This window comes from Melozone crissalis, unplaced genomic scaffold (genome assembly GCF_028551555.1).
Source record: "Melozone crissalis strain CALT ecotype California unplaced genomic scaffold, PUWL_Pcris_2 ptg000008l_1, whole genome shotgun sequence".
NCBI lineage: Eukaryota > Metazoa > Chordata > Aves > Passeriformes > Passerellidae > Melozone > Melozone crissalis.
This window is the reverse complement of record NW_026535786.1, coordinates 13286085-13295350: the sequence shown is the minus strand read 5'-3', so window position 1 is coordinate 13295350 and position 9266 is coordinate 13286085. Positions and strand designations below refer to the sequence as shown.

The window sequence follows — 9266 nt, the reverse complement described above, 5'->3', positions numbered from 1 at the left end:
GGCGCCGCTGGGCGGCTCACCAGGCCCGCTTCTCCGCAGCCGGAGGGCACCCAGCCCCGGGAACCTGCACGGCTCGGCAACCAGCACCGACTCGGGAACCCGCATTGCTGCGCGAAGCCCTGAAGCTCCCGCCCCGAAAACGGGAGGCTGCGGCAGCGAGGAAGCGGCGCGGCCGTACGAGGAGGAGCTGCCCGGCTCCGCAGCTGCCCCCCGCGGCCGCTGAGCCTCCGCTCCGCCGGCAGCCCCCTCCCTGCTCCCCGTGCCCAAGGACTCGCTCATTAAACAAGCTGTACTCATTTGCCGCGTCCGCGCTCGGCGGTGGCTGCCCTCGGCCGGGGGGCGGGCGGGAGGCGGTGGCAGAGCCCGCCCGGCGCCCCCGGCCCCACGCGCGGGGCCGTGCCGGGCCCTGCCGGCGCCGCCGCCATTCCGCGTGGGGCGTGCGGCACGCGCGGCTGCGGCGCGGTGCGGCCGGGGGGGCGGACACGGGTGAGGTATCGACCGGGCACGGGACACAAGGGCCGCCCTGTTCACCCCGGCCGCACTCTGCCCCCGCCAGAACAAACACCGGGGCCTCCTGTTTGCGCTGAAGCTTCCCCCGAGCCTGCCTCGGTGGGCCGCGGCTGGGGCACCACCGACCCCGGCGCGAGCTCGTAGCCCTGCTGCTGTGCCCCGCGAGCCATCACCATGAACTGGCCTTTAAGAAAAGGTTGTAACCTCAGCTGGGTCTAAACTTAGCCCCTCAGCAGCACCGGGAATAGCAGTGGTTTAAGGAGAGTAGGGTTACGTTTGAGCTGCATGACCCCTCTCTTGTCCCCCACCCCAGTACCTGCGTGGTTCCCCCAGCCTGCCCATCCCCTCCCTTATCCTTAAAGCCCTGCTCAGCGGAGCAGCCAGAGGGGCATTCCAGCTCCCACCACCCCCACCCGCTCTGACAGTCGAGATTTGCATTCCCACTGGTCCCACACCTTCCTCCGGGATGGGAGATTTGGGATTTGTGCGTGCTCTGGGCGTTGTACCTACGGCGGGTGTGTCCCGCCGCACCTGCCCCGCACGGAGCCGAGGGATGGAGGCGGCAGGGCTCGGTGAGGGAGCCCAGCATGGGGGGCGGGGAACCGGGCAGCGGCCATGCCAGGAGCGCTTCCTCCTCGCAGGCAGCCAGGGAAGGCGGGCCGAGGCGGCAGACGAGCAGGATTTCCGCCGTCACGTCCCGCGGGCAGCGGCAGCAGTGCCGCAGTGCCTCATTAAGATGGTGCTCACGCTGCCGCCCGTGGCCTGCTGGGGCAGCGCCCGGCCAGGGGCCCCGTCCAGAGCACGCCGGGATAAACCCATCCAGAGGGGGGTCCCAGCCTGGAGACGGGAGAACTCCCAGACAGTGCCTCCCGTGCCGGAGGGAATAGGGAGGGATCCGCTGATCCCTCAGGGTGACCCAAGCATCCCTGCAGTCCCTTTACCCTTGCAGCCGTAGAATCATGGAATGTTAAGGGGTTGGAATAGACCTTAAAGATTATCTAGTTCCAACCCCCGTGCCACGTGCACGGACGCCTCCCACTAGAGCAGGTTGCTCAAGGCCTTATCCATCCTCGCTTGGAATACTGCTATGGCTGGGGCATCCACAGCCTCCCTCGGCAACGTGTTACAGTACCTCATCACCCTCACAGTAAAGAACTTCCTAATATCCATCCTAAATTTCCTCCCTTTCAGTTTGTACCCAACAGTCCTTTTCCCATCACTACAGCTCCTGACGAAGAGTCCCTCTCCGGCTTCCCCGTAGGTCCCTTCGGATACTGGATACTACTCAATCCAATTGGGCAGAGGCTGCAGCCGGGGCGGGTGACTACCTGCCCTATGTTACCAGGTGAAAACAGCGCATACCATCCTCCGGAGCAGCAGCGAGCCCGGCGGGACCAGCCCCCGACCTGCTATCACCCTCCCTGCCTCCTCTGGCAGGCGTACAGCCGCCCATCCCCGCTCTGGGGACACCTCCCCGCAAGGACCGGTGCCTTTTTCACCACCGCCATCAACCCCCTTAGGGTGGCTCGACGGGAGGGTGATCGCTACGGAGCCTGTGTTCCCAGAGCGGGGCCTTTGTTAACGGGGGGCGGCGGGGCGGGGGAAACAGGGGGGCTCTTCGGCAGCCGCACCCGCAGCACGGGCGCACGTAGCCCGGTCCGGCCCTCGCGCTGCCATTCGACGGCGTCGCGGCGGGGCGGGCCCCCGCCCTACCCTCACGCGGCTATAAAGGGCGGCGGAGAGGCGCTGCGCCACCTTCTCACTGCGCGCCGGGCGGTTCGGAGGCAGCAGGTAACGGGCGGGGCGGGGGAGATGCGCGGGGGGAGAGAGCGGAGGCGGCGGGGGGTGGGCGTGCGAGAGCCCCCTCGCCACACACCCGCACCGCCCACCGGCAGGGGGTGCGGCAGCCCCCGGGCGGAGCGGGACCGCGTGGCGGCGGGGCCCACGGGCACAAAGGCGGCGCGGCGCAAAATGGCGGGGGCGGCGTGAAGGGGGGCGGTGAGGCCAGGAGGGAGAGGGGTGTGAGGGGGGAGATGGTCGCCGGAGGAGGAGGGGGGGAGGGTGGATGGTTGTCGCGGGGGAGGGGGAGAGGTGAGTTAATCGCCCGGGGCGGGGGAGTGATCGCCCGGGGCGGGAGGGGGGGGGGTTGGTTCGGAGCGCGGGCCCCCGCTCTCCCGTTCTCCTCGGCCCCTTCCCCCCCCCCCGGTGCCCACTCGCCCCTCGGCGCGGGCGAGGCGTTAACGGCGGCGGGTGCGGGCACGACCGCCGTGGGTGGTGGTTGCCAGTTCCCCTCAAACCCCTACCGGTGTTTCTGCCCGCAGGAACATCCCGAAGCGGTAAAGATGGTGAAAGTCGGAGTCAATGGGTGAGTGCCGGGGCCGACGGGACCAGCAGGGATCTGGGGGGGGGTTGCGGGGGGGCCGGCAAGGTCGCCTCAAGGGCGCGGGGGGAAGATTTGGGGAGAGGGAGAGGTTGAATCCCGCCGGTCCCGCTCCGCCGGCGCCCCCCGGGGCAGAGAGCGGTGCTGCTGACTCATTTCTCCTCGGATTCGGGGTGACTCACTCCGGAAAGGGCTGCCGTTGCTCGGCTGCCCCAGTTTCCCTCCCTATTCCCGGGGATCCCTGCAGCCCCCCACCAAAAGGTCTCTGGGTGGATCGTGTGTCGATGGCGGCCCCGGGGCTGTGACCTTCTCGTGCCGGGCCGAGGAGTAACCGGATCCCCGGGACTCTCAGTAAATTTAGCGATTGACCTTTCTGGGGCGGGGGTCGCTCTTAATCTTTAACCGGGGTGCCTTGGCCTTTGGACGAGCTGCAGGACTCCCTCCCGCCCTCATGGGCAGGGAGCAGCCGATGATCCCGAGGGAAGGCTGCCAAGGACTGCCTCCCATGCCCAGCTGGGCTGGTTCTCTGTTGCACCTCATCACCCTTGTCTTTTTTTCTCCAGATTTGGCCGTATCGGCCGCCTGGTTACCCGGGCTGCCGTCCTCTCTGGCAAAGTCCAAGTGGTGGCCATCAACGATCCCTTCATTGATCTGAACTACATGGTGAGTTGCTTTGCAGTGCCCCCTCTGGGCCTTTCAGAGTAGGGCTCCTCTGGATCTATTCTGGTAACTTCCCAGGGTGTTAGTGGATGATGGCAGCCTGGGTGCCTGACCTTCCACCCCCCCTCTCTTTATTAGGTTTACATGTTCAAATATGACTCTACTCATGGCCACTTCAGGGGCACTGTCAAGGCTGAGAATGGGAAACTTGTTATCAATGGGAATGCTATCACCATTTTCCAGGAGTAAGTATCTCTTCCCAGTTGCTCCTCTGGAGATTGAAAGCAGGTGTCTCATGGAGCAGCTTGTAAAATTTTGTCCCTCCTTAGGCGTGACCCCAGCAACATCAAGTGGGCAGATGCTGGTGCTGAATATGTTGTGGAGTCTACTGGTGTCTTCACCACCATGGAGAAGGCTGGGGTGAGTATGCCACAGAGGCACAGGAGAGAAGGGATAGGGCTGCTTTCTGCCTGTCAGGCTTGCCACTATGTACAGAGCTGCTCAGGATGGGGCTGTGAAGGAGAAGAGATCTGAAGAAGCAAGCTTGGAAGGATCTTGAGTTATGTAATCTCTTATCTCTCTGTCTCCAGGCTCACCTGAAGGGTGGTGCCAAGCGTGTGATCATCTCTGCCCCCTCTGCCGATGCTCCCATGTTCGTGATGGGTGTCAACCATGAGAAGTATGACAAGTCTCTGAAAATTGTCAGGTAAGGAGAGAGGAGCATGCTTTCTGGCCTGCAGCTCTCAGCAGCTGCCAGGGGTCTCACTTCACCTCAGTGGAAGTGTTGCCTCTGGCTGACGTGCCTTTATCTCTCTACCCCAGCAATGCTTCCTGCACTACTAACTGCCTGGCACCCTTGGCCAAGGTCATCCATGACAACTTCGGCATTGTGGAGGGTCTCATGGTAGGTCTGCAGCTTGGTGCTGAGGAGGGTGGCCTGCTACAGATGCCCTCGTGTGAGAGGGAAAGCATCTGTACTCCCTGTGTCACCTGGGATGCTCTTTTTGGGGAGTACTGGCTGTGTTCTTTACCCCTGTGCTCTTTCTTCAGACCACTGTCCATGCTATCACAGCCACACAGAAGACAGTGGACGGGCCCTCTGGGAAGCTTTGGAGAGATGGCAGAGGTGCTGCTCAGAACATTATCCCAGCATCTACTGGAGCTGCTAAGGCTGTGGGAAAAGTCATTCCTGAGCTCAATGGGTGAGTGTTGTCCCTTCTCAGGTGTCAGGAGGAGGCCAAACATTCCTAGGCTGGCAGAGGAGTGCTGTTCCTTACTGACTTACGTTTCTCACAGGAAACTTACTGGAATGGCTTTCCGTGTGCCAACCCCTAATGTCTCTGTTGTGGACCTGACCTGCCGTCTGGAGAAGCCAGTAAGTGTTGTGGATGAGATCCTAACAACTTCCAGATGTGCCCCTGCTTCCTCTAAGCTCTATTGCACCTGGAATTGCCCTCTCTGCACCCATCTTGTCCTTTTTGGGAAAAGAGCACCTGCTGGGTGTTGCCATGTGTGTCTCCTCCTTCCCCTGTCCCCAGTGGACATTTTGTGTGAGTTGGGATCTGATCATGATGGATCTGTGTCTCCTCAGGCCAAGTATGATGACATCAAGAGGGTAGTGAAGGCTGCTGCTGATGGGCCCCTGAAGGGCATCCTGGCATACACAGAGGACCAGGTGAGCAGTGCCTGCTCTCTCAGCCTGCACTTACTGGCTCTTGCCTCGTCTTTCCAAAAGGCTGTTGGCAGCAGCTTTGCCAGGGTCCTGGTTTGGGCACTTGGAGTAGAGACTGTGGGCAGCCATATGCATTCCAATTTCTTGTGTTTCAGGTTGTCTCCTGTGACTTCAATGGTGATAGCCATTCCTCCACCTTTGATGCAGGTGCTGGCATTGCACTGAACGACCATTTTGTCAAGCTGGTTTCCTGGTAGGTGCAGCCCTGGAGAATCTGGGGTTTGGCACAGACAGGTTACAGACTTTGGTGTCCCGCTGCTTACCACTGGTGATCCAGGTGGATACACAGACCTCCAGTCTCACCGTGGAGTGAGATGCGAGTGCTTCTTACCTGAAATTACTGTAGCTACCTCCTTGCCCCCAGAGGGTAGATTGGAGTTCAGTTGTGTGGGATGGGGCAGAGGAGCAGGAAGAATGGAAGAAGGGGTGCAAGAAATGGGTCAGCCCTGACACGCTTCTTTTCTGTCCCCAGGTATGATAATGAATATGGATACAGCAACCGTGTTGTGGACTTGATGGTCCACATGGCATCCCAGGAGTAAGCTGAGCACACAGCCCCCCCTGCTGCCTAGGGAAGCAGGACTCTCCTTTGTTGGAGCCCCTGCCCTTGTTCACCACCGCTTAGCTCTGCATCCTGCAGTGAGAGGCCAGTTCTGTTCCCTTGTCTCCCCCACTCCTCCAACTTCTCCCCGAGCCTGGGGGAGGTGGAGAGGCTGATAGAAACTGATCTGTTTGTGTACCACCTTACATCAATAAAAGTGATCACCATCTGACAAGCCTTGTCTGTCTGTCTGTCAGGGGGAGGTGGGGGGGTGAATGTATGTAATGAGCAGCTGCAGGTGCCTGCATGGCACAGTCCCTGCCAGCTGCTGTGAGAAGCTGGGGAGTGCAGCCTGCTGAACTGCTTGTTCCACGTGGGAGAGCCCAGAGTCCAGCCCAGGAGCCAAAACAAGGTGTGGGTGGTGCAGGGTCGTGCTCCACAGCAAAACTCTGCATGGTAGGATGGGAAGCAGCTCTGGCTCCATCCACCCAGCTCTGGATTTGCATGTCTGATGGGCGCATGCAGAATAAAAGTGCTGAGCAGATTACTCGTGCATTTGGTTTGGTAAAAGGGCACAAGAAACAAATTAATTCTCCTTCCCTAGACTCAGCAGGGGACAAGGAAGATACTTGCTGGTGTTACAAGGCGGGTATTTCACTTGCTCTGCCTTTTGAAATGAATTGGCTTTGCCCCAGAGGAAATGGCTGCCTAGGGACGTGTGGGAGGCCATCATTGGCATGGTGGTGGCCAGTCTTAATTCTGGCTTAATTCTGTGCGTAAGGAGGGGCAGTTGCAGTTAAGCTGCTGAGCAGCAAATCTCTGCAAGGTGAGTGTCAGCCCTCTGCCTCCCTGCATTAGTTCTGGAAGCATGAATGCCACTGGGCAGCGACAGAGCCTTCTGTGACCTGTGCGCACCAGGACAGATAAGCAATGCACTGCACAAAATCACGTGGAACTCCATTTTTAGCAGCTTAATTTAGCATCTCAGGGCTGATGTGTTCTCTCCCTGGCAGGCACGGTTGGAGCTGTTGTCCGGACCCCAAGTGCTTTAGACCCTGATCTGGATGCTGCAAGGACATAAGCTGGAGGATTTAAACTCTCAGGATCAAGGTATGCTGGACATGGTTTCCCAGAGCCGCTTATCTCCAGCAGTTGGGCTGCATAAGAATTAAATGTTTGCTGGACTAGAGGGCGATGACTCAAAGTTATTTTGCAAAGAGAAGAGGTTGAATAACCTGCCTCTGGATAGGAACTGGGATTCTGAGCAGCTTGTTAGCCCTAGGACAGCAGAAATACTTGGATTACACCAGAAATGGCCCCGTCATTGGAGCTTTAGGTAACTGTGGCGTCAAATGGGAGCTGCCTGGTGCTGGAGCTCACTGGAGGCAGCCCTCCCATGGAGCTGGCTCTCTGCCGGGGGGGGGGGGGGGGGGGGGGCTATGTAGCCTGGAGACCTGTCAAGATTGCAAATGAGTCTTGGGTTGGTCCCATCTTGTCCTTGATTGCTGTGCCTGGGTGCTTTGAATGGCTGTGCTGTGTGCAGCTGCCTGCATATTGTGTGCATGCCAGTCAGAGCCTTGCTTGATAATCTGGAAGTGCAGAGAGGCTACTGAAACATCTAAAGGGGGGGAAGGATAGATGTCCTCTTTTCCCATGTAAAGCATATTCTGAACTGGGTTAAAAGCTGGAACATTTATATGAGTCAAATTTTTCTCCTAAAAAGCCTTATGTTTCCTAAGTGAGATAAGACTACCTGAAAATTCTAGAGCAAATTCTTGTTATTTAACAAGCGTGAGCCCTATCCAACCTGAGATCAAATTGCTCTTGGAATGAGCAAAGTCATACAGCCTCGGGGTGGAGGAAGAGTATGTGCTGAGAAGAGAGCAGTCAACAGCTGCTGGGAATGTCTTGAATAATGGTTCACTCTGTTTTCAAATGCTATTTCAACTGCTTTACAATCTGATCTCTCCCAGAAAAATTATATGGTATTGAGGTGAGGAAAGCCAGGAATCACAGCATTTAAAACATGGTTGGTCTTGTATGGAAACAGGGCGAGTGAGTGTGGCAAACTAGTCATGCAGCTTTTGGACTGCCTGGAGGGCTTGGTTTCCTCTCTCTAATAGAACCTCCCTAAAATGCACAGCTCTTCCAAATCCTTATTTTGCATCCAGACACTGTACCTACAGATGGCACCACAGCAAGGCCCCTCTGGACAGATGGAAAAACTAGCTCAGTGGCCAGCCTGTCTGAGAACTGCAACCCTGACCTAAAAAAACGCATGTAATTTTTTTTTTCCATCAGTTTGCAAAATTGACATATATGACTGTGGATGACATTGAAATAAAGAGAGATCTGTGGCAGCTGCTTCTGTCTCTGGAGAGGAGTTTTCCCCCAGGTAGGGGAGCTCTAGGTTTGTTCTCTTTGCTCCAGTGTTTTTATGGAAACAGATAGAAATGCTTGGTCAGGCAAGGCAGGTGCTCAGGCAGACATGAAGAGGCTCTCATCCAGCAAGGTAGTGAAAAGCAATTGTGCCACTCTGCTGGGACAAACCAACTCCAAGAGCAGCAGCCACAAGCCAGAATCCATCCTGGTTTGTGAGCACCTTGCAAGGGGAAGGTACAGAAAGACACTGATCCTGGCTAAAGGGTTGACTCTGCCTTCCCTGGCTGGCCAGGCACCAGGGCTCACTGTGCAGAGCCATTGCAGGAGAGGGATGCTCTGGGAAAGCTCTCTGGCTGCCCCAAGAGACAGCTTCTCTGATGGGCAGCCAACCATTCCTAGGGTTGGTAAGCTCTATGTTTTATTCTCCTTTTTTTTAAGACAGCTAAGGGTAACTGGCAGTGGTGTTACAGAAAATTTAGTTTTATGATAACTTTGAACATTCAGAGAAATTATTTTATACTTTCTTGGTATTTTTGCACAGACTACTACACATGCATTGCTTCCCCAAGAAAGGTCCTCAGACCACCTTCATGTTATGTCAGCATGAAACTTCAGCATTAAGGAAGATGCCACGTAGTGAAAACCAGCTTGAGCAGATGTGGAAAATAGTTAAGTTCACTTGAAAAATCAATCCAAAACATAACAAAGAGGTAACTGTGTAAGCACAGTGAAAAAAAAGTCTTGGACATTTAAAACATCCTGTATCCACTTCTGAAGTAAATCAGTCTTTAAGCAAAGCAATTGGCAAGACCAGGGCAAGGAAGAGGAGGTAGAGGTCTCTGAAAGACTTATGACACAGTTACAAAAGACAAACATCTTAAAGGATGATGTTTCAACCTCCTTCATAACTGATGCCATTCACAAAATGCAGGTTCATGTCTTGGGGTATGCAAATACCCCTGCAGGCTCCAGCAGTGCTCACATTTCATCAAAACCAAGCTGCCTACCTTTGGGCAATCCCAACGTGTTGTACATGCTGCAAAAACAAGTAATTTGTTACT

General features: G+C 56.7%; 1 protein-coding gene across 1 annotated transcript; it reads left to right on the top strand.

Moving 5' to 3' along the window:
• The first annotated feature begins 1597 nt into the window (after positions 1–1597).
• Positions 1598–6058, top strand: GAPDH (glyceraldehyde-3-phosphate dehydrogenase). Its single transcript, XM_054270161.1, has 13 exons — positions 1598–1657; positions 1702–2301; positions 2832–2875; positions 3454–3553; positions 3689–3795; positions 3880–3970; positions 4141–4256; positions 4373–4454; positions 4601–4752; positions 4847–4925; positions 5142–5225; positions 5378–5475; positions 5755–6058. The coding sequence occupies exons 1-13, from the start codon at positions 1598–1600 to the stop codon at positions 5822–5824; spliced, it is 1683 nt and encodes a 560-aa protein (XP_054126136.1). The 3' UTR covers positions 5825–6058.
• Positions 6059–9266: the final 3208 nt, after the last annotated feature.

Coding starts and splice junctions, on each gene's coding strand:
- GAPDH (XM_054270161.1), top strand. CDS start 1,598: ATGGCTGGGGCATCCACAGCCTCCCTCGGCAACGTGTTACAGTACCTC. Junction 2,302..2,831: donor GGGCGGTTCGGAGGCAGCAG/GTAACGGGCGGG, acceptor TTCTGCCCGCAG/GAACATCCCGAAGCGGTAAA. Junction 4,753..4,846: donor GTCATTCCTGAGCTCAATGG/GTGAGTGTTGTC, acceptor CGTTTCTCACAG/GAAACTTACTGGAATGGCTT.